General features: G+C 43.2%; 1 protein-coding gene across 8 annotated transcripts in view; it reads right to left on the reverse strand.

Moving 5' to 3' along the window:
- PDE4D (phosphodiesterase 4D) overlaps window positions 1-26,175 on the reverse strand; it is a 919,557-nt gene that overhangs the window by 175,357 nt on the left and 718,025 nt on the right. The window contains exon 1 of one of the 8 annotated variants that reach the window (XM_075269768.1): window positions 10,349-10,904. The exons of the other annotated variants lie outside the window; for them this stretch is intronic. Within the exon in view, the coding sequence (XP_075125869.1) occupies window positions 10,349-10,413 (65 nt within the window). The 5' untranslated portion in view covers window positions 10,414-10,904. Of the gene's footprint in view, window positions 1-10,348; window positions 10,905-26,175 lie in introns of those variants that run through there. 8 annotated transcript variants of the gene reach the window in all.

Here is a 26,175-nt window from a genome sequence, read left to right on the forward strand (position 1 = left end):
TACGGTGCCAGTTTTATCAATGAACTAGTAAGTCAGATAAGCCTACTATTACTCATGGCCACCACTATAACCAGCCACTTGTTTGTGTGGTTCCAGCCCATGATAGTATGACAAGCCATTGCAGTCATATTCAAAGTCTGTGGCTCTCCGTCCAGAGTTACCTTGCGGCGCGCCCATTCTTCCGATGGGTGTGAAGGAATGCCTTGGCTATCGGCCATGCTGGGATGGAATGTCACTATCTGCCGCCATTGTGCCCCATCCTTAAGCACACTGAGTTTTTTGCCAGGCACCAGATTGGCTAGATTATTGCTCCAGTCATGCGGATATCATTTATTATATTTGTATGCTCTTTTAGATAATATTATGCAGAAGTGTAGGGTTAAGTAAAGCTCAAGGGCTCTTGTTCAACCCACTGTAATGCTATAGTACTTGGCACTAAGTGAAACAAGAACTTTTATGTGTTTAGTCTACGACTAAGGCAGCCATAAGAGGTCAGATCAATGGTTGGCACTACAGAATACATCAAGGCCATGGATAGATCACAAGTAAAGAGGATTTTACGGTAGAACCTTCATTACTCTTGTGGTCACCTCCATTAAGCAGAAAACCTCTAGATGTGACTACAGAAAACATAAGGTCAATAGAGCCCCTTCCGAATCGGGTCATCTGGGTCACAGACAGACAAGCGATTCCCTATAGTATTGTCTTGCATTATAAGTACTGTACTTAGATTATGCAGCAATGTGATGACGTAATAGGAAGACGTCTACTCTCTTATCTCCTAGACAATGTGGATACGCCACCTGCTATATACCTAACTATATGTTTATAGAGTGAATGTGGCGGCCAATGATGTTATAATATATGCCGGTCATTGGGGCTGGTAATGAGGGTCTGATAAGGCGGCAGCAGGAGCGTAACTTGAGGGGGTGCAGAGGGTGCAGTCGCTTAGGGGGCCCATAAGCACTGGTATCAGTATTGAGACTGCAGCTTCCATCTGGCCCATAAGCCAAGGAGACCCCCAGATTACCCTAACCATATCAAGGTGGATTAAACTCCTTAGCACCCGTAACCATCACTATCAAGAATTCGTTGTAGGGTTAGATAGGGGGCCCCGAACAAAAGATTGCACCCGGGCCCACAAGACTTTAGTTACGCCACTGGACAGCAGAGCTGAAAAGCATTACCCATATGACAACACAGAGTGCCTATAGTAGGGGTGGGCGCACCAAAAAAAAACACATTAAATTGAACCAGTGTCCCAGCTGGAGAAAGTCTAGTGATGCCTCTTCTTAGAGGTTCATAATACGGTCCCACAAGGTTCCTGTGTGCCAAACACTAAAAAATTGCCACTATAAACTCGAAACAATGTGAAAAATACAAATGATGCAAAAACTAAACTTTGTGACTCCTATAATGCATATGACGCATCTGCTAGTAATCTACTTCTTTTAATGGGATCTCCAGGAGTGTAACCTTTCTTTAGTGTTTGGTACTGTGGTTGGAGGTCCAGTGTATTACTACCACATTACTCTCAAGGCACAGAGACTCAGTTATACAAATGGCTGTCCCTGCGGCGCATATTGTCCGATTCAAGGGAATATAATGGGCTGTAGCACCAGAACTAGGCGCAGCAACAGGTACACAGCCTATGTAATACATCATTGTTACCATTTCTCCCTACCTATAGCCTCAGTGATCTACTCACCCTGATAACTCAGATGCTTCCCACTATCCAGTCTCTGATCTGCAGTGTACAACCTCCTCACCTCTGTACTACAATCTCTATCCCTGAAAGTATAGACAGGAATGGCAACACATCCCGGGGCAGTATGCTATCATATCTATGGCACACACAGCAGGACGGACAGGCTGGGTTCACACTTGCGTTGGTGTCTCCGCACCTAATCAGTTTCTATAATCTGCTGAAAGATCACAGATTAGAACGGGTCATTGATTTCAATAGGTTTATAAAATCATCCGCCGCGCTTGGAGAATTTCCACCGTGTAACGTTCTTTTTGGATGGAGACAAAAGTCGTACTTTCAGCACTTTTGCTCCATCTAAAAAATTAGGATACACGACAGACAGCAAGGTTTCTATATTTTTTAGGTCTATGGAAGGCAAACACAAATTGTAATCCATTTATGTCCATTCTTCTCTGCATATGCTCAGAATGAAGATTATGGGGAAAAAATGGATCTGCCTAAAATGGACACTTTTTTGTTGGATACTCATTGACGGATCTGTAAAAAAAAACATATAGTGGTAGACGCTGGGTAACTGTCTGTTTTTTTCCCACAACAGGGGCATACCAGCCGCAGAGGAGAACATATGCCAGTTATGTGAAGGATTTATGCAGGCTCTACAGCAAAAAATGTCAGCGAATACCCAATAATGACTATTTAGAATGAGGCTTCATTTTACATTCAGGAAGCAAATGAGGATTAAAAATGCGCAAAAGTGTTCTCAGCCCTTAAAGTGCGGCCTAGGATTATAGAAGGATATTCAGTTTAAACTACTTAATCTGGGGAAGAACTCTGAAGGAACCATTTCCCAAGTCTACTGAACAGTTACTCAGTACCAATACAGTATTGAGTATATAGTATATACTGTGCATTCTATACAATTACAAATACAGTATCAGATATAAAGTATATACTGTGCATTATATACAAGTACAAATATAGTGTCAGGTATATAGTATATACTGTGCATTTCATACAAGCACAAATACAGTATCATGTATACAGTATATACTGTCCATTCCATACAAGTACAAATACAGTATCAGACATACAGTATATACTGTCCATTCCATACAAGTACAAATACAGTATCAGACATACAGTATATACTGTGCAGTCCATACAAGTACAAATATAGTATCAGGTATACAGTATATACTGTGCAGTCCATACAAATATAGTACCAGATATACAGTATATATTGTGCATTCTATACAGTAGAAATACAGTATCAGGTATACAGTATATACTGTGCATTCTATACAAGTGCAAATACAGTATCAGATATACAGTATATACTGTGCATTCTATACAAGTGCAAATACAGTATCAGATATACAGTATATACTGTGCATTCTATACAAGTGCAAATACAGTATCAGATATACAGTATATACTGTGCATTCTATACAAGTACAAATATAGTATCAGGTATACAGTATATACTGTGCATTCTATACAAGTGCAAATACAGTATCAGGTATACAGTATATACTGTGCATTACATACAAGTACAAATACAGTATCAGGTATACAGTATATACTGTGCATTCTATACAAGCACAAATATAGTATCAGGTATACAGTATATACTGTGCATTCTATACAAGTGCAAATACAGTATCAGGTATACAGTATATACTGTGCATTCCATACAAGTACAAATACAGTATCAGGTATACAGTATATACTGTGCATTCTATACAAGCACAAATATAGTATCAGGTATACAGTATATTGTGCAGTCCATACAAATATAGTATAAGGTATACAGTATATACTGTGCATTCTATACAAGTACAAATACAGTATCAGGTATACAGTATATACTGTGCATTCTATACAAGTACAAATACAGTATCAGGTATACAGTATATACTGTGCATTTCATACAAGTACAAATATAGTATCAGGTATACAGTATATACTGTGCATTTCATACAAGTACAAATATAGTATCAGGTATACAGTATATACTGTGCATTTCATACAAGTACAAATATAGTATCAGGTATACAGTATATACTCTGCATTCCATACCAGTATAAATATAGGACCAGATATACAGTATATACTGTGCATATTGTACAAGTACCAATACATGATGACCTGACCTGTCTCTGTATTGGCCCTTGAAACTGACACCTTAAATGAAGGCGCGAGGAGTTTGGCTCTTATACGTGAACTCATCTAGTAGCAGAAACAAGACAAAAATAGGGCCAGAACTTTTGCGTGCTGTTTTCTAGTGAAATCCTAGGACACGCTATAAAAAGCTTCAGAATCAATAAGTAGGCTCCAGAAAGTTTTACTGACATCTGTATGCACTGGAAAACTGCAGCACAAATTCCCAGCAGTCCATCACATATTCACGCAATAGCAGTTTTCCCTGAGACTTTGTGCACTCCTCAGCCCTTGCCTTATCTCATATAAGATATGTATATAGGATTCTTCTGGCCAATTCCCAATACTTGTATCCTGAGCTATTACATCTGAATGGCAGGGACGGCGATGGGACAAGTCCTTGGCCACACCAAGATGCAGACACATAAATCAATACGTGGAGAGGTGACTGTGTATGAAATTAACACCAAGACGGTTTCTGCTGATTCTCCTTTACCTTTCAGGAAGGATGAAGGGGGGGGGGGGGGGGTAGTAAATAATTGCAAGACAAGGCACTATCCTCATAGATGGAGTCTCATGTGTAAGTCACCGGTAAGCCGCATTCATCCTCTGCAGAACGTTTTATTCCACCTTTGCACACTTGCCAAAAGCCAGCTGACCTTTGGTAGAGCTTATATGATATATATGATAATGGCTGACGGCCCATAGGATGTATACAATTATAAGACCATGTGATATCACAGAGGATACAGGACTCAGACAGATAGGACCTATAAGCCCGTACTAAGCACGAGCCTCCTGGTGCACCTGCCTTGATTTAAAGGGGACATGTCACCAGGTAATAGCCTATTGTTCAAGTCATATTTTTATGTTAAGCCTATTTTAAAGAATATTTAGTGATGCCTGTAATTTTCAATGTTATATATCTTGCAATTTGGACTCTTGCCACTAAGCCTAAAATAACCTGCCACATTATGAGATGGAACATGGGCCATAGACACAATGGTTTGGAGAAGACCCTATTCATTTGTAAGGGAGAGTTTTCTAGGCACGCTCTGTGACCTGGGAAGAGGTCATTGTCCAGAGAGGGAAGTAGATAAGCTGTGACTGGTAGATTTTGTGTCTTCTCTTCATATATATGATAGCTGTGATCATGAGTGTGCTGTAAGTGAGGTGACTGCTGCAAAGAAGTTTACAGAAAACAGGGAATCTCGGCATATTTTTTGGCTTAGTGGCTATAGTCAGAATTGCAGGAATTTTAGGAATTAAAAAAAAAAAACGTGGATAACATGAATATCATTTAAAAATTCTTTAACTGTGTGTTTAACGTAAAACATGTTTTAAAAAATAGGTTATTTTCCGGCAACCCATTGAAATATTACTAGAACAACTGAACATAAGATAATAATAATAATAATAATAATAAATTTTATTTATATAGCGCCAACATATTCCGCAGCACTGTACAATTTGTAGGGTTCAAATACAGACAGAAAGATACATTACAAAGTAACTCATTTCACACACTGATGCTGAGGGTGAAGATGTCACCCTATTCGCGCATGGCACTGATCCAGCCACCACTTGGGTATTTGGGTGATTGGCTGAGCTGGACCAGATCTGGGGGAGGTGAATAACATTTTGTTATGTTATGGCCCCCACAGTCAGCTGTTTTAGGGTTAATTTTATTATCCCTGAGAAACCTCTTTCGGCTAAGGCCATTCATAGCAAAAAAACACACAATTGTGCAGCTGTAATATAGGGATACTGGCTGATACTACCTAACAGAGACCCCTAATTTTACCACAAAAAATGGCGAAAACTTATTTACTCGAGTATAAGCCGAGGGGGGAAATCAACCATTGCAGATAAAAAGTCTGGTCATGTGCATTGCAGCTTAGTAACTCCAAAAGTCGGCTTATACTCGAGTATATACGGTATATAAAGAGAGCAATTTCCTTCCGCTCAGATCTGAATCTGAACAATGTAAGAAGTAATGTTAGTGTGAAAGAAACAATTTCAGTCCGTAGCTCTAATCTATCAAAGGGCCAGAACAACGAACTGAACAACTAACATAATGACGGATACAGAAGAAGTGCATTCTCTTTGTGTCCATCATCATTCACTCTGATGGAAAAAGTAAGACGGAAGCTTTAAGTTTACTTTTCAGTTGGAAGACAAAGTCCTGCAGACACGGTTTTATCTTCTGTCTTACACAATAAGACAGAGGAAGAAAGCTTTGTCATGTTTTTTCACATTACAGTGATGACAGATGAGGATGGAAGGGGCAGGATTACTAACATTGTCTTCAAGTTGAGAGAAAGTGCAAACTTAAGCGGAAGTGGCAGAGCGGTCTGCTGATGGCTGTCAGTACATAAACCTACAGCAATCTGTCCCATAGAAACAACCGTCAACTAAAGTTGGCCACAATCAAACTCTGTTGAGTTGGATTTTTTTTTTTCTGCTGTGATCTGTTGTGTATGGGCTAAACTGACAAACCTGTAGGTGATATACTGTATGTATTGTGTGTGTTTGTACTCCTAAGGGCTGGTTCACATGGTGTTGGTGATGGCGTATTTTGGTCCTGATTTTGACGCGGGAAGCCGCGTCAGATTAGGACAAAAATGCATTGCGACAAACCGTTGCGGTTCTGGAAATCGCAGTACGACAATTATACTTAGGGAAACACCAGCATTTTCCCTATAGGTACAATGAAAGCAGTAGTTTAGTAAAAGGTCCATATAGAGACTGGGATAGAGACTGTAGGGTGTGGTGTGTGATATAGGGACCGTATAAGCCATTAGGACTGCTTCTAGAAGAGACTATTTACAAGAAGGCACCTGATGGACCAGGTCAAGATATTGGGCGACGTCCCAAAGAAAAATTTGAAATTGAAGACACATAGAGGTACAGAAAAGCCCCATGAGAATCTAAAGGTGCTATATTATATGTGCAAGAGGCCTTACTCTAATACCAGGAACAAAACTTTTCCAATCCATCTACAATGATCCCATAAAACGTGGATAACATACATATTTTATGAACCACTTTCCATCCATAAAGCACCTGTGATTTATTTATGATGACTGGAGAATTCTTGATCTGAGTGCAGGAGGAGTAGTATATAGCCATAGTATATAGCCACAGTATATGACCATAGAGCTGCGGTGAATGGAAATGGTTAATTCCGCCTGGTGCCTGGCCATTGTAAAACACATGAGTGATTGCTCTGCGATGGCTGTAAATAAGATCATCTTTCTTCCAGTATCTCGCCCTGAGTAGCACACAAGCATTGTACATATTTGCCATGCTATCATGTTGTCCCGGGCTCCGCACTTACACAGATAAGGCCTGTTAATGATGGTGATCGGCGCCCACATCGATATGCAGATTGTCGCGTATTTACTTAGAAACTTGTATAGAAAAGATTTCCAAAGGTCGTTATTCGGAAGAAACAAGGTCTACTCCTGTAAAGGTGCCCATACACATTATTATAAGCTGAACCCAATTTCACGCAGATCATCTCATGTGTATGGGGACTCCTCAAATATGATGGCAAATGGCTAGGGAGAGAAGGATTGGGCTACTAGATTTCAACATGTCCAATCAGCTCCTGGGCCCTGATGCAAAAACTATTATGGGGCCCATTGTTACCCTGTGCTATTTATAGTACTTGTGTATTTTACCTGTTATGGGGCCTCCTCAGGGTCTGTGGATCGATGGCGACAACTACTGCTGCACCCATTATATCTACGCCCCTGAGTCCAATCCAAAGAGGTATCGCTACGCGAGGTCTTCACCCATTATAGCTACACCCCTGAGTCCAATCCAAAGAGGTATCCCTACACGAGGTCTTCACTCATTATATCTACGCCCCTGAGTCCAATCTAAAGAGGTATCGCTACGCGAGGTCTTCACCCATTATAGCTACACCCGAGTCCAATCCAAAGAGGTATCCCTACGCGAGGTCTTCATTCATTATATCTACGCCCCTGTGCCCAATCCAAAGAGGCATTCTTACGCGAGGTCTTCACTCATTATAGCTACACCCGAGTCCAATCCAAAGAGGTATCCCTACGCGAGGTCTTCACCCATTATAGCTACACCCCTGTGCCCAATCCAAAGAGGCATTCTTACGCGAGGTCTTCACTCATTATATCTACACCCCTGTACCCAATCCAAAGAGGTATCCCTATGCAAGGTCTTCACTAATTATATCCACACCCCTGTACCCAATCCAAAGAGGTATACCTATGAGAGGTCTTATTATATCTACACCCCTGTGCCCAATCCTAAGGGGTATCCCCACACAAGGTCTGCACCAATTATATCTAAGCCCCTGTGCCCAATCCTTTGCTGGCAATTTGCTCCCCATTCAGAATGCACAAACACCCATCTGAACTGAGCATACATGTGTATGGCGGTGATAAGGTAGAGGTCAGGAATGGCCCAACGTCAGCTATCTAATATGTATGGGTAGTTTTGGAGACTTTTAAGAATGCCATATTGGGGCCAGGTGTGTAACTTGAGGGGGTGCAGAGGGTGCAATTACCCCGGGGCTCAGGAGCCTTAGGGGGCCCATAAGCACTGGCATCAGTATTGAGATTGCAGCTTCCATCTGGCCCATAAGCCAAGGAGACCCCCAGATTACCCTAACCATACTAAGGTGGATTAAACTCCTTATCACCCGTAACCATCACTATCAAGAATTCACTGTAGCAATGAGGTAAGGGGCCCTGGTTGCAGTGGGGCCACCACACTTTAGCTATGCCACTGGGCCCATGGCATGCATCTACTTCTAAGAGGGGAGTTCTGCATAAGAGGATAAACCCAACCATGGTCTCTATGGTACATATGCCCTGAGTTATATATAAAATCTTCTGTATATTACAGCCGTGTCCGGTGACATATCAGATGAAATATGCCCTATAAATATTCATGCGTTTTTGCTGTTCTGACAACTGTAAGGGATTATCTAACATTTTTAAGAATTTCCTTCAGGGCAGGAAATGATATTAAGCAAAGAACTAATAACCTATAATCGCCCTTTCATCCCGCTGCCGCTCTGGTGCTCGCTGCAGGTCCAGATGTAATATACTTAATGAGTTAAAAGTCATGTTAAACTTGGCTCCATCTGTATATCATTGCTGGAGACAATCACTGGCCTCAGCGGTCTCACTTGCATGTGCACCATGTGATTGGCTACAGCAATCATGTGAAGGACATATACATGATGTCATAGCTGCAGGAGCGGCCTAGAGCACCAGAGCTAGAGCGGTGGCAGAATTAAAGCATGCATATAGGCAATTGTTATCCCATACTATTTCTCGCCCTTAAGGCCTTTTACGCTACTTTGCTGTCCGCGTGCCAGACGGAAAAAAAAATTGACCCAATATAGTGAACGGAGCCGTTTACGGTCAGCGGGCGCAAAAGAATGGCCCATAGAGACCATACAGATGGGTGCGGGTGCACATGGGAAATCAATGGGATGTACAACGTCCCCACAGAATGCGGAATGAGAATCTTCCCCATAGATTTAATAAAAAAGAAAACACAGCAAGACGCAATGAAAAACGCTGCGGAAAAAAAAGCACAAAGCAGCATTTTTTATTAAAATAGCAGATGACCTTATCTGAGGCCGGGGTCCATCATTTGTATCAGGCACAGCTGTCATGGCTCTGCTAGGAGTAGAACACCTGACACTAATGTGAACAGGGCTTAATAGGGAATGTGATAGAACTCAGTAGCAGATACTTCTCCAGTAAAAATTCATTGAGACAACCAGCAAAAATGTTCCTGAAAAATTGTTTTCTGAAGGGGGAGGGGGTCTTCTCGAACACATAATATGTCTCAGGCAATCTGGTCTGTATAAGGGGGTGGTCTTAGGTTAGGGTCACATCTGTGCTGGGTTCTCTGTCTGTTGGGTCTGCGGGGGGACCCGAATGGTGAAGTGCCAGATCGCTAAAACAGCGGTCACACGCGGACTCTATGGAGGTATAATGGGGTCCGCCGTGCAGGACCCCAACTGATGATTTTTGGTGGTTTCCAATGGAGACTCCGACGCAGATGTGAACTTAGAGAGTATAGTATAACACAATTTTATTAAGGGTTAATAAGCCCATTTACTATGATGCGACATCTTACATCAAAGTATGATCCCCACAATATGTAGCAGAGCCGAGAATGTCACGACTAGTTCTCTTGTTAGTCCTGATATTTCACTGAAAGGGGTTAGACCACAATATATATATATATATATATATATATATATATATATGATAGAGGGTATATATCTGATCAGAGGGGGGTCTGACTGTTGCATCGTGAATATAGTCACGGTGAACGCAGGCGCGCCCCCTTGCCATTTATTAGCAAAGTAAATTGTATCCTAATAAACCCACAATACGACAAATGACAAACTCAGCTCTGCTACCCCTATACAAAGCATAACAAAGCGTACAAAGTATACATCTACTTTACCAGAGCCCATCAGTTGTCCTGAGGGAACTTGTGGAGCGGGATCTTGGCTTGAGCACAATACTCATGTTGATAAGTCGGAGAAATCAGTGTGTGAAAGAAAACGCACGTCTGCCGGCGGTACCGCAGTAATCCATAGTCTGCTACACAGCAGCACAGAGGGACTTGAGAAGACTTGGGAGGATCAGACCCAGTTGTGGCAGCTCCGCTTCCTATCCCATTCAGCAGTGACAGAGCTTCTATCCTGTGTCTTAAATTTCCAGGGGAGGAACTGCAGCTTCAATGTATTCTCCATCTAGGTCACATGAAACCTCTGCTGCTGCTGCGAGCGCCTCTGACACTGGATAGCAGAAGGTTACAGGGAATAGTGCGGCACGCCGCCGAGGGGGAAGAATCATAGTAAGGCAGACACATCAACTAGGCATGCCAAGGAAATGTCATTTTCATTAGCACTGCTCCGCCGACTCCTGCTCTACCAGGAGGAACAATGAGATTCTTATATCCACCTATGGTCACATGGGATTCACCTGTGAACAAGTATTTCCGCCCATACCGGCAGCGACAATGTACTTATCCCATAGAGAGCAAACACTACTGCACGGTAGTCTAGATAGCATCAAGAAAACACAAAATACCGCCATACCATGCACATACACATCTACCACTTGCTTTTGTGGTCGGCTCTCCTGAAGTGTCTGTTTCCAATGTAACAACAACTTTGCGGCATCTGTTCTAAAAACACTTCCAAGTCCCATTCCTCAGTTATTCCTAGAACCTACACTTCAATGGGGCGGCGCTCCCATACCTACACTTGCTGTTATAGTGTGTACAGCACTCAAGCACTGTCTTGGTACTGAGGATCTGCAGGGGTCCCAGGCGTCAGACACCACAGATCTAATGGATAGGTATCGGATAACCTCTTGAAGTTGAGACATCATGTATCGTCAGTAGTGGATGCAATGATAGGTCAGTGGTGTTATCTATAGAGGTGTTATCTCCTCTGTGAGGTTACTGCTGCAAAGAAAACCCCTATAGAATTATCAGGTTATTATTATACTTAGTAGCCATAATAACAATTACAGGCTATAGCCCCTTTTTTAACCCCTTCCCACTGCATGCATTTTTTGATTTTTCCGTTCACAGAGCCATTTTTTTACGGGACTAATTGTACTTGGTAGCGGCGCCATGTAATAGTCCATACAATGTACTGGGAAGTTGGAAACAAATTCAGAATGGGGTGGAATTGGAGGAAAACTGCGTTTGTGCGACTTTCTTATGGGCATTGTTTTTATGGCGTTCCAGTATGACGGATGTTGGGAAATGGTTAAAATATAGATATTGAAAATTCTTTAAATTATCATCATAAAATAAAAATATATATATAAACCTGGTTTAAAAATAGGCCATCTGGTGACACATTCCCTTTAAAGATGTTATCCAGGGTTACTGCACCTTTAATATGTAGGTCAGTGTTTGACCCACTGGGCACGGCACCCGCGACAGGTAGTTTATGTCACCTTAAAGGAATTTACTTTACATTTTTAGATTCTTTGTGTCTGGGGATGTTTGTTCACCCCAGTACAATACGTGACAGTCCTGCATGAATGAAGCTACAAGTCCCAGCATGGACTCCCATTGCAGGTAGCTTTAAGAACAGCTGGAAAACATCAGGCTGCAGACCACTGCCCTGCCATAATTCTAGTGCTATATACTGTACATGAGGACCTCTACTGGACACTCAAGGTATGACTGTTATGAACTATGGTATAAAGTTGTCTGAAAACGGTCAGAAGTTCTGCATTTTACATCATTGTCCTGGTAAGTGCAAACCAGTCATCGTATTATCCAAATCCTTTCAAAGACCGGAGCAGAAACCATAGACACACATCTATTAGCCTGATTTCTGTGGCTATAGAGAGTCTCTTACCCTGGAGGACCTGACATGTCCCTTCATAACAAGGGCAGCCCACTGTTTTAATGGACACTGTGTAATACTGCATTTCTCCAGTGGTGGTGCTGCAGGCACTAAGCTTTTGCTGCTAAATCTTCAGGATCCACAGGCTAGGTCAGCACTATGTCATCTGATAAAACATGGCAAAAACGCGGTGCGGTTTTTCTGCAGCGTTTTCATTGCATTTTGCAGAGGTTTCCTTTGCGGACCTTCTGTCCTTATTATACATATACGGAAAGCTCCAGCGCTTCTACAGGCGTATTTGACGTGTTGCGATTTTCAAAAACGCTAATGTTTTTGAAAACGCTTTTCCGATGTGAATTTTTTTTTCTGAAGAGATTAGCCAGAATTCCATTCTCTTTGCAGGTACTGCCTACATGGTGTCGTCCACAAAGAGACATGGCCAACCAGTACCCTGCTCTACACCGACTAGCCCCAAGACCCTGCAACCCCCGCACATGGATATTTTATCGTTTAGGAAGAGATTTTACACACTTGGCTCCTATCACAAGTCATTTTGCAAGACTTCTTTACATGTCAGCCATTGACTCATAGGGTTGCTACCTTCCATAAGGTGGCGCTAGAGGGACAGTTTTCCTTTTTCTAGCAATAATCACTATATTACATACCTTTCACCATACACTTATACAATAGGGCATCTGATAAAGACACGTCTTAGAAATTTCTATGAAGTTCGTACGATTTACTGCCGCTCACTTGTTTCCGCCATAGACAATTCCATAAAGGAGGGGGATGGGCATTTGATTTTTATTGCATGTTGTGTTAAACAATGTAACAGATACAAAGAGACGGAGATGTCAGAAAAGACAGCTGAAATATTAATTGGAGCCAAATGAAAGAACATTTTGTAACATTCACACTAAGCCACGTAAAATGTTCCAGCCTGTATTCTATTGAAATCGCATGTGAAAGAATTAACCTCTCGCCGCGCTGTTTGTTCTTTTCTTTAGTCGCTTCCAATTCATGGTCAGATACGAGGCGCTTATTATCATTTGTATCCGCGCTATTATGGCGGTATATAATATAGTCTCTATCTAATATACTATGTCACGTGGTGTCAGACACATCTGTAGATACTCATCTTTATATCTAGATATTGTTTAGATCTAACCAAAGACGTCACCAATCCGAGAATGATCAGACGTTGTAGTCCACATATGTTATTTAGGTTAATTTTTCTATACATATACAAAATGTATGGCAATGAAGAATAGCGGAGGCAGCCGGACAATATCCTTCCCTTCCTGGGGAGATACTAAATTTCCAGCTGTGTCACATTTACCTTACAAAGGACTTATGGCTGTGACTTGTTGTCTTTGTGACTATTATCTGCTCTTCATTCATCATCATCATGGTGGCAGGAAGGAAATATCTGTGTTCATGTGAGAGAGTCCAGAAATTTGGGCTGTTGCAACTCAAGCATTGGGAAAGCAGCGAGTGATGACGATGAAGGATCTGCGCTGAGGACAAGGGAATTCTTATGGCAGATTTACGCCATATTATATATGTTACTGTTCCCACTTTAGGTAAAATGTAGCGGAACAAAAACAGCAAAAGTAATGAGAGTAAGGATGGAAAATAACAGAAGCCTAGGAGCACAATACTAAGGCTAGGACGGGGCGCGGGGATTTTGCTTGTGCTTCCCATCACGTCGACCAAGGTTGCAACTTCTTTACCCATATTAGGACCCGCTCACATGGACACAGAGGGGGCGGATTATGGCGCGTAATCCACGTCATAATCCGCCCCCTCACAATGGTGGTCTATGGAGAACGCCAGGCTCAGTGGTGTAACTAGGAATGGCGGGGCCCCGTGGCGAACTTTTGACATGGGCCCCCCCAACCGACACCGACGACCTCGACTGACCCCCTCCTCCGCACTCTATTATGTCCCTTAGTAAGCCCTGCACACAGTATTATGTCCATTAGTGGCCCCTGCACACAGTATTATCCCCCATAGTGGCCCCTGCACACAGTATTATGTCCCACAGTGGCCCCTGCACACAGTATTATACCCAATAGTGGCCCCTGCACACAGTAGTATGTCCCCATAGTGGCCCCTGCACACAGTATTATGTCCAGGATCGGCAAGTAAATAGGACCTATAACCGCCAATTTAAAAAAACCAAAAAAAAAACCGCAGGCGGTAGTGGCTGTCACCGGGCCCCCTAATGGCCCGGGCCCTGTGGCAGCCACCTCCGCTGCCTCTATGGTAGTTACGCCCCTGGCCAGGCTACTTTTTTTGGCAACGGGCTGCCCTTTCTTCAGGCGGGCCCTGGCGGCAGCAACCTCCTGTGTCAGCCCATTCATTTGAGCCGACTCCGGAGGGTGAATCCGCGTCCGCGACCGTCGTGGCAGGCGGGTTTTGACCCAAGAGTGATGCGGCTCCCCGCATCACACAAATGGAAATCTTCAATTTAAGGGCATGGCACCCGCTGATCAACATGTCCAAATAAACTAAGCACTCATGATGTGTTCCAGTTTTTTGGAATATATATTCAGGAATCTCATAGTCCCAGAAGAAAACTTCTGTCTTTGATTAGGAAAAAGTTTCAGCTTCAGAACTTTATATAGGAAGAAGAAGAGAATTGTAAGTCCAGTCTAGACATATAAACACAATCGCCACCATGAAGTCATGAGATCCTGATCTGTATAGTAAGCCATGACTCTAACCATGCCCATGCCTCTTTAGGTCCCGCTGAATCCTATACAGTCCCTTTGTCCAGTCCCTTTGTCCACTTTGTCCACTGGACTCCCCCACACTATAATGCTCCCTTACTGTAGCTCCCACAACAAAATGCACATAAGAATAAAACTAATACACCCCTTACGTTAGGTTCACACTAGCATTTGGATTTCCGTCCTTAGGGTCCGCTTGGGGACTCGAAGAACAGAAACCATATCCGCTTAAAACGCAGTTATCCATGGAAACCCATGGACCCTATAGACCAGGAGTCAGCAACCTTCGGCACTCCACCTGCTATGAAACTACAACTCCCAACATGCTCCATTCACTTCCATGGGAGCTCCAAGATCAGTATAGCAAGTATGCATGCTGGGAGTTGTAGTTTTACAACAGCTGGAGAGCCGAAGGTTGCCTACCCCTGCTATAGACTATAATGGGGTCCAACGTGTTTCCGCCTGAAATTGGTGAACAAAAAAGACCTACCTGCAGGACTATTCTCTCTGCATATTTTAAGCAGAACGGGGGACGGAGTCCTCGAATGGTCACAGAACGCTACAGTAACCACAGCTTTAAAGTGTTCCCCCAAAGTCCACTCTGGTCTCTGCTGTTGGCAGCTTGGAGTGATTTAGTCGCCACATCGCCCCTGTCTGGCTCCAATCTTCCATCAGGAGAGACAGGGTCTGAATGGTGAAGCGGGATGGACGGCTCCCTGCCTCACCACTGAACTCAACTCCAACACAGATATGTTGACATACTTCCAGCTGCCTGGGACAACACCCCAAAATTCTGGCTTTTCTCTTTGAATCCAGGACAGTTGTAAGGTATATAGTAGATATCCGTTGTGGACTACATGTAAATTATTACAGTATCCTTGCAGTGCAGTAGCTTTAATGCATTTTACCTAAGCACAGGGATATAGATGTAGCAGTGCTGAATGTGTTACTTACCTTTTGGCATTGCATTGCCTCTACCACAATTCGGTTCATGTCTGTGTTCAGGTTTCTGTTTGGGGAGTCTACGTGGGGACCCCCGAATGGAAACCTATCCGCATAAAAAAAGCAGTTACCTGGGAAACCCGCAGATCCCCATAGACTATAGCGAGGCCAAGGTGGATTCCACAGGAAAAGTGCTGCTTGCAGGATTCTTCTCTCTTCATATTTCATGCGGATAAGAGAACGGAGTGGCCCAAACGCAGATGTGAACCGGGCCTGAGCCAAGCTAATACATTAGGTCTACCAGCAGACCACAAGTAATGAATATCAAAACCAGTTTTTAGAGCTGAGCGAGTACTGTTCGGATCAGCTGATCCGAACAGCACGCTCGCATAGAAATGAATGGACGTAGCCGGCACGCGGGGGGTTAAGCGGCCGGCCGCCGTCAAAGCGGAAGCACCAGGTGCTTCCATTCATTTCTATGGAGCGTGCTGTTCGGATCGGCTAATCCAAACAGTACTCGCTCATCTCTACCAGTTTTACAACACAACAAACTTGTCTCTGCTACATCTGTGTCCAGAACCAGTAAATTTGGATGCAATATCATGGAGATCATAAACTCTTCCACATGTTACACGGCACGTCTCATCAGTATCTGAAGTAGTTTCTGTGCAGTAGGAACGGCCTCTCCATCACTACATACAACGCATGGCGCCCACTTGACCTCGCCTAGATCAGGAAATATCAAATTTAATCAAAACATCATATTTCAGGAAAAATAGATATTAAGGGAAAAAGAACAAACTCCATCATTTCCTTGACTGTAGAAGACTACAAGGAATGAATGATAGGATATGATGCCCTGGCCAGATAATCTCTGAGCTGGCAGCCGCAGAGTCAAGTGGTATCATAAAATGAGCAGATGGCTGATGGGAAATATTCATCGGCGCCAGACACATGGATGAAATATTTTCATTTCTGCATTTTATTTTCACCTAATACAAAGTACTTTAAGGCTAAGACCCTGTGTAAAGGTAGCGTAAAGGCAACGTTTGGGGCTGCTGCGGAAATGCAGTAGAAAAAAAACCGCTGCATTTTACAGTATCATGAAAAACAGGGGAAAAAAGAGATACAGAAAAGTCGTGATTTTTGAAAATCGCAGCTTGTTAAATTTAGCTGCAGAATTGCAAGCGTTTTGTCTTTATCTTTATATTAAAAGCGGCCATTTTTCTTGTGGCCTGTGGGCATGCGCAGTCGGCTCTGCCCGAGGCCTAGAAGTTTGACCCCCAGCACCGGAAGAAGACGTGTGAAAAGGCTGTTCCTGACAAAGATGGAGGCAGCGCTGGAGAGTTCTCTTGCAGCATCGGGGACACCCCCAGTGCTGCGAGAGAACTAATTTGCATACCGAAGAAAAACGGGATTTATACTGAACGGCGGCACGGAGAAAACATCTAAAGGTAGGAGAAGAATAGCCTTTCTTAAGGTTATTCCTACGTGTTAGTCACAAAAAATTGCATTTTACGCTAGGTTCACACCAGCGTTCTTCTTTCCGTTCTGTGCTTTCCGTCTTCTACATGCCAGAAGACGAAAAGCACAGACCGGGTCCGGCCGTGAGCGGCGGTGAGCGTTTTATGCTCTCCGCCGCGAAACCGGATTTTTTTTATCCGGACACAGAGTACTGCATGTCCGACTCTGTGTCCGGATTATAAAACCCGGTTTCGCGGCGGAGAGCATAAAACGCTCACCGCCGCTCACGGCCGGACATCTCTCTCACCCATTCAAATGAATGGGTGAGAAAGACTCCTGCAGGTTTCCGTCTCCTGCCTCTGTTTTAGGCAGGAAACGGAAACCTGCAGAACGGAGTTCACAACGCAGATGTGAACGAGCCCTTAATGATAGGATCCCGTTAATGCTGCAATAATGCTGCAATACCCACAACCGCCACTAGTAAAAGCATGGCCAGTGAGCACTGCAACTCAAGTGGTCACAGCTGATTTGCGACGGTCCTGACAGTTAGAAATTAATATCCTTCCCTATGCATAGGACATCACTGTTATAAATCTGAATTCTTTTTTTTCATGATTTTTGGTTTGTAGATCAGAGAATTTTCTTCTAATTACACGCTGACCATTATGTCTATCCCGTGGATGGTCTTCTGCTCTTCATTCCCATTTCTATGTTGATGCTAAAAATATGTTAAATACAAGAACTCAGGAAACGCAAATCCAACAGCCTAAGGCACAATTTTTGTACTAAATGTGGTTTTAGTAATAGGAAACATAAGAGAGGGTCAAGAACTATTAAAAAGCCTGGAGTTGTATGTGCACATGCACAATACTGCTATCTCCATAACCACAAGTACCACACGGGTCACGCGGTTAATATGAGCATCTGTAGTGCTGTGTGCCACAGACCTCTAAAAACACAGTCTAAATCACCCATGATGGTCAATGCATATAGAATATATACTATATCGAATAATGTATGTTACTGGAAAATGGCTCAATAACTAAAGAGGAATTTTATACCGTTAACTTAAGTGCAAATAAGTTTTTCTTGATGTAAAAAGGAAACTTACTCTAGCGCCACCTTTTGGAAAGGCAGCACCCTAAAGATCAATGCATGAAATTAAAGAAGGTTAATGACATGACCTGGGCTTAAAACTAAACCAGACTATTTACTCCAAAAAGGAAATAAAGCCCAATGTGGGCAGCTGTTTCAGGGTTATTGTCCCTCAACAATGCAGAGCAGCTGAGAGGATGTTGATGTGGATCAGGAGGAGTAATGTGCCTTTGGAGGCCAGTAAGATTCTGCACACCTGAAATGGTGTTCTGCAAAGGTAGTCTCCTTGAGGAGACATGGTATTCCCCTGACTGTAAAGTCACCCTGCTTGGAGATAATCTCCGCTATGAGCATTGCTTTTAGAGGAGAATACCTCTGCCATATCATACCTCTGCCCACCATAGGTCTGTAGTAGGAAGTCACGCCTCTGTGTATTGCCATAAATGCTCCATGCACATTGTAGTAAAACCCATATACGTCAATGAATCTGATAACACTGATATTGGGGTCCATAGAAGTAAATCCATAAGTCAATCATACCACCTGGCTGTTACAAGTAGAAGCCTTTATGGATAAACTGACACATGGCGGATTTATTGCAGCAATTTCGGCAACTGTCCCATACATTACAATACGGTTTCCAAAAATGTATGTACATGGTCACCAACACAACCCAATTTAGGAGTATGGGAATAGATTTTGAGTCGCAGAAATTTCTGCAATGAATGTGGCGTGAACGAATATAGCCTGTCTGTCCACTGCATATCTTTATAGAGGAATAACTGCTTTGTTCCAGGGGATATGTAGCCAAGAACTCATGATTTTCACATTATTGTCTATTTATAAACCTCAATGCCACACTGGATCTTCTCAACATCATCATGAAAGACAACAGACAAGTCGCTGTCTCCAATCTCCATGATTTGCTTATTTCAGTTTCTGTAACTTTTGCCAAAGTGATGTCTGTTTTATCCACAGTTTACAGTATTGTCATCTTGTGAAATGTATCTAAGAGTATCTAATGTATCTACAATGTTTAATGTTGGATAGGACCAGACGGAGGCATAGCATAAAGCTCCTGGGTGCAAAATCTGTACCAGGCCCCTAAACTATAACATACTAGCCTTTGCCCGCGACTGCGTCTGAGGGTTGTTGGTGTCAATGATCCGCCTATATTCAGCAAATTGCTGCCGTCGATCGTTCACCTGCTCCAGCATTTTGGCGGCTCTCAAGCTGGCCTGCCGCTGAACTTGTTCTTCGCGCTATACCCATGATTGTTCCAGCAACTCAGCAGCTCGCCATGTAATGAGTGTGTTGTTGGTGTCGATGATCCCCCTCATCACCGCTTGAGGAGAACTCTGTGACTTCTGGCTAAGTTCACAGCTGCCGTTTTTTGCGACAAATTAGATTTTCTTTTTCCAGGCATGTTTAAAATTGGCAAACTGCCAATATGGATGAAAGGTGTTTTCCCATCCAGTGTGTCAACACTGCCTGGAGCAAATCAGATAATATGCAAATGCATGTGGACAATCCACTGAGGGTTAGCGTGTATTTACACAGAGAGATAACAGCCCTGGCTTTATCAGAACCTGAGATAAGGTGCTGCCGAGAGCAGTGTAATATAGAATGTGAACATAAATTCATAACAGTTGTGAAGCCATGTCATTTACTGGGATAAAAAGTAGTCTATGTTTTAATCAAGGTTACAATCTATCCATGTGCCGAATTTCATTCAAATCCATTCAGCTGTTTTTGTGTGATTGAGGAAAAAAACATCCAAACATTCAAACACGCAAACAGTGGCGTAACTAACGCTGTAGCAGCAGAGGCAGCTGCCACAGGGCCCTGGACATTAGGGGCCCGGTGACAGCTGCTACCGCTTCTATCATTATACTCGGGGGGTCTTTTCAGACCCCCGAGTATAATGATCGGCGGCCCGGGAGAGGTAAGAAACATAAAAAACACTGTTACTTACCTCTCCATGATCCGGGTAGGCTTCGACCTAGTCGTCTGACATCTCATGACCCTGGGTCATGTGACGTCTGACGTCATTGAAGATGGACTACTTTGGAGGCCGACAGCGTAGGAGATAGGTGAGTAACAGAGGGTTTTTTTTATGGTTTTCTCCCCCTGGGTCTCCAATTATTATACTCTGGGGTCTGAAAACACCCCAGAGTATAATAATTGTTTATGGGTGTCCACAGTGGGACATAATACTGTGTGCAGGGGCCACTATGGGGTACAATACTGTGTGCAGGGGCCACTATGGGGGTAATACTGTGTGGAGGGGCCACTATGGGGGATAATACTGTGTGGAGGGGCCACTGAGGGACATAATACTGTGTGCAGGGGCCACTATGGGATATAATACTATGTGCAGGGGCCATTATGGGGACAATACTGTGTGGAGGGGCCACTATAGGGGATATTACTGTGTGGAGGGGCCACTGAGGGACATAATACTGTGTGCAGGGGCCACTACGGGACATAATACTGTCTGCAGGGGCCACTATGAGACATAATACTGTGTGCATGGGCCACTATGGGGTAAAATACTGTGTGCAGGGGCCACTATGGGGTATAATACTATGTGCAGGGGCCACTATTGGGACAATACTGTGTGGAGGGGCCACTATAGGGGATATTACTGTGTGGAGGGGCCACTGAGGCACATAATACTGTGTGCAGGGGCCACTATGGGACATAATACTGTCTGCAGGGGCCACTATGGGACATAATACTGTGTGCAGGGGCCACTATGGGGTAAAATACTGTGTGCAGGGGCCACTATGGGGCATAATAGAGCGCACAGGAATGTGTAGGAGGGGGTATGTCGAGGTCGTAGGTGTCGGTCGGGGGGGAGGCCATGTCAAAATTTTGCCACGGTACCCCGCCATTCCTAGTTACGCCACTGCACACAAACTTTCACATTTGTAATATTAGTAGGATAGCACTAGTCTTCTCATATTGAGAAGAGTCACCTTATGGGCCCTCCTAAGAGTCTAGTGCCTGGTTGTTACAGCAGACTCTGCACCTCCTCAAGTTACATCCCTTTAATAAAACATGCATTCCACACCTCACTGATCCCCTGACAACATTTCCTGGGTCCCTGTTACTCTTTACTTCCTGGTTACTCTCCACATGTAGGAAATGACCACTAAGTCCATCCTAGTGGTCATTGGCTACTTTCAGCCAGTAAGTGGCACAAAAGTACAGCAAGTAAAAAAATATACTATGTTTTTTGTGAATTAGAGGAGTGTTACTTCTGACTGATCGTGGCTGTCAGCCGTTTATGAAGGGTTTGGAATTGTAGTCGTAGTCAGGCAGTGGGAAAATAAGAGTCAGTTCACACGTGAAAACCGCCTAGCTTATTTGTGCGAGGTAAAAAACCTTGGGGAGTTTTTTTGACGCTGTTTTTTGCATTCCACGCGGTTTTTGACGAGGTTTTTGACGCGGTTTTCGCTAGCGGTTTTCGCTAGGTTTTTTTTTTCCTATATGTGCTATAGAAACTGCAGGCGAAAACCGCGCGGTTTTTTGCAAAAAACCGCGCGGTTTTCTGTGCAAAAAACTGCGCGGTTTTTTACCGCGCGGTTTTCGCCTCCCATTCACTTCTATGCAATTCTTCAGGCGTTTTCCGCCTGAAGAAAGGTCATGTCGCTTCTTCAGGCGGAAAACGCTAGGAGGAAAAAAAAAGCTAGTGGTTTACATAGACCACCATGTTAAAGGAGAGGTTTTTGAAGCGAATTCCGCTGTCAAAAACCTCCCCTTTGCCCACGTGTGAACTAGCCCTTAGAGTTCGATTTGGTGGTTTGGCCAACTGACTCCACGGTCCTTAAAAGGAATTTTAATCTAATTTGCATACATTTTATTTTTCACCTGTATCCCGTTTTTCTTATTTGTGCTTTTTTTAATAAATATAATATATAAGACTATATATAAGACTGGGTTCTCATCTGCGTCAGATTCTATATTGGAGACCCTGTCACCGAAACCGCTTTCGGTTTTTAAAACAGCACCCAATGGACCCCATTACAGGGAATGCTGGGAAGTGTAATTGGTGTCTTAGCGGTCTGGAACCCGAATGTCGCACAGTCGGCGCTAGTACGAACCTAGACGTTTATAATATAAGACTTCTAATGGCTGAATACATAATCTCTGACAATGACATTTGGGAGCAGCGCAGAGATCTCCTACAAGGAACACTGATGTCTATCAGCTAAACAACTTGTTCCCAGGCTCGCTGATGTGAGACTTCTGATTTCTACCTCATAGACATAACACACATTCCGAAAAGTATTTACAAGGCTTAGAAACAATTCTCATCCTTCCCAGAATAGAAGAAAATAAAACCAAAATAAAACAAACACTTATCTGGTGCTCCCATATTAACTGCTTCACCACCATAGGAGAATTTTGGGTTTAAGCCTTGGAAACTTTTTGTTTGCAAACCAGTGTGTGTAATGTATCATCTCTAAAAGGACAAAGGTAATGGTTTCCCACAAACATAACCATATTTAAAAGTTATACATCATTAAATTACATTTTTTTGCAAATATAAGTATTTCAAAAAATTGTAGAGTTTTAAAGATTTTCTCTAGACTTTTTAATAGTGAACCCTCCAGGCCATGGAGCTCAGACACCCACCACTTCCTTCGCTCAGGCAAAGACATCACATGACCATGCCGCAGCTCAGTGCTATTCAAATGAACGTGAAGAGCTGCAATACCACACATAACCACTATATAACATATGGCGCTATATAACATAAGACTGCAGTTTTCATAAATCTGCCTCCATTATGTTTGGTTATTGTATTTACACATATAATGTTATCAGACCGGTTTTCTTTGGCGGAAGGGTACAGGACAAAGGGAAAATCACTTCTATGAAGCTGACTGTCAAAGTTTAGGCTGCCATTTACACAGGAATTAAAGGGTTTGTACAAGGGGATTTATTTTACTTAACACGTACCTGGGTTTTCTTGATGTTGGACCTGGGGGTTCCTGACTGGTTTCAACCCCGGGTAACATGATCGAAATCAGCTGAAACCCCCAAGTCTGACATTAAAAAAAACTGTGATAAATGTAAGTAAATGAAATCACCCTGGAAAACCCCTTCAGGCCGGGGCCCACCTGGTGTAAACATCGCGGTTTGCCCGTGATGTGAATGCTGTGATAAAAAAATGCAACGTTTTACAGTCACTGTAAAATATTCTAGTGAATCCCATCCACACAGTGTGGAAAAAATAAGCGCAAAAAATAACCGCAATAGGAGAATGTCAATTTTACCTACGGAAATGCTGGTGGTTTCCCTATTGGTATACCGTATATACTCGAGTATAAGCCGACCCCCCCTAATTTTACCACAAAAAAATTATTATTGGGAAAACTTATTGACTCGAGTATAAGCCGAGAGGGGGGAAATGCAGCAGCTACTGGAAAATTTCAAAAATTAAAATGGTTGGAGTTTTTGGGTGATGCTGGGGAAGGGGAGGGGGTGTTTTGGTTGTCTTTCTGCCCCTTCCCTGAGCTTGAGGACTGTTTTTTTTTTTTTTTTCCCCCCACTTGGAACTCAGTCTCGCGGAATATAGGGTATCTGCAGTGCTGCTATTAACCCCTTCCCGATGGAACAGGAGCACTGCAGATCCCCTATATTCAGTAGACAGGACACTGTCAGACACAGGGATACCTAATGTGTTTGTGTTTCACAGTCATTTTCTACTTTTGTATGTATTGTAGGGAAAGGAGGGATTTACAACTTTTATTTTTAATTTTTTTTAAAGCTTCTTTTTTTCCCCACTATTATATGGGAGATTCTATACATTGATATTGCGGCTGGTCATAGACCCCCCCCCCCCCCTCCTAAAAAAAACAACCCTTTTTTCTTTTTTGCTGACTCGAGTATAAGCTGAGGGGGGCTTTTTCAGCACAAAAACTGTGCTGAAAAATTCGGCTTATACTCGAGTATATACAGTAACTGAAGAAAAAGGTCTGCAGAGGAAACCTCTGCAGACTTTCAGTGAAAAGCGCTGCTGGAAAACTTTAATGTGCTGCTGCCCCGGTTTTCCCACACATAACTTTTTGGTAATAGCACGTGTTCCTCTTTCTACTGGATAAGGGACCCCCACCAATCACAAACATGAAGGTCCTGGGTCTACCTAGCTAGAAAGGTCCTGTGCTTATGTACGTCTACTGCCACTCCATTCACTTCTATGGGATGGCTGCAAGTACAGTGTTCGTTTTTTTTCTTCAGCAGTCCCATAAAGATGAAGGGAGCGAAACGTGCCCACTGCTATCCAAACTCACAGACTTGGGAACCCCTTTTCTTGTTATTGCCAGTAGTCCCAACATTTGGAGCCCCGTCTAACAGTTATCCCCTATCCAGTGGTAAATTACTGGGATACTCCTATAAACTGGTTAGGGCGGGTTCATATTTGCACCCGGTCTCCGGTTTAGCCAATGCGGACGGTTTCCGTCTTCTGCTCCACGAAACTGGACAGGAGATGAATACCCGGCGGTCAGCTTTCAAACCCATTCACTTGAATGGATTTGCAAACGTAACCACCCGTGTACGTCTTCTGCCTGTCCGCGGAGAGACCGTTTTTTTTAACCAGACACAAAGTCCTGCATGTCCGAGTAAAAAAAAAAAAAATGGTTTCCCCGCAGATAGGCAGAAGACGCACACGGGCGGTCACCTTTGAAAATCCATTCAAGTGAATGGGTTTGAAAGCTGACCGCCGGGTTTCCGTCTTCTGTCCAGCTTCGCGGGTCAGAAGACGGAAACTGGCCGGATTGTATAAACCGGAGACCAGGCACAGGTGTGGGCCTGCCCTTAATCCCGCTATTATGGGATGCTATAGGAAATCCTAATAATCCCAATAAATACAGTTATGATGACCGCTGTGGGTGGCCATGTCAGGCTACACATACACGAGCAGCGAATCTACCACCAGACTGATCTTTCATTGAATTACTTGCCAATCTCACTATTTTTAGTAACAGCCATCCATTACTACAGAACGTCCCGGCAGAGATAAACAAGTACTTGTATAATGTGACCGGCATCAACCATTAAACCTAATCGCTCCAGAAAATGTCAGCGTCCTTATCTGAGGCTCACAAAAAGTCCTCTGTATCTGGCATTATTCTGCCTTCTGTACGCAGGGCTCCGGCCGAGGCCGCCTGCTATGTTAGAGCCACATATTTCTGGAACTATTTATAGGGTCGGGGCAATCTGTCATGGGACTCCAAGTAAACAGGTCATTCATGTCACAACAAGAGGACTGAAAATAAAAAGTGGCTGAACACTTCATGTCATGGTGTACTGCATACAAATGGAGCGTGCTTTGTGATTCTCCCATGCAAAATGAGGAATTTACCATTTTTCATATTTTTCTACATAAAATTTTGGACATTTGGTCAGGTTTAGCCTCTTATATCATCTAAACGGAAGCAACTTTTTAGATAGTCTTGATCAAAAATTTACACAGCTCCACGGCAGACTTATGGCTACTGTAAAACAGCAGTAACATAAATCTTTTCTAGAAAGATTCCTTAAAGGGGTTGGTAATAATTTTTTCAAAATTTTTTTTTTGGCCATCTGCCTCCAACTCCATACAGTGTATAGTACGGGCGTCAGAAGTGAACGTGAGCAGCTGAACCATGCAGGGACGCCTGTCG

This window comes from Leptodactylus fuscus, chromosome 1, assembly GCF_031893055.1.
Source record: "Leptodactylus fuscus isolate aLepFus1 chromosome 1, aLepFus1.hap2, whole genome shotgun sequence".
NCBI classification, from domain to species: domain Eukaryota; kingdom Metazoa; phylum Chordata; class Amphibia; order Anura; family Leptodactylidae; genus Leptodactylus; species Leptodactylus fuscus.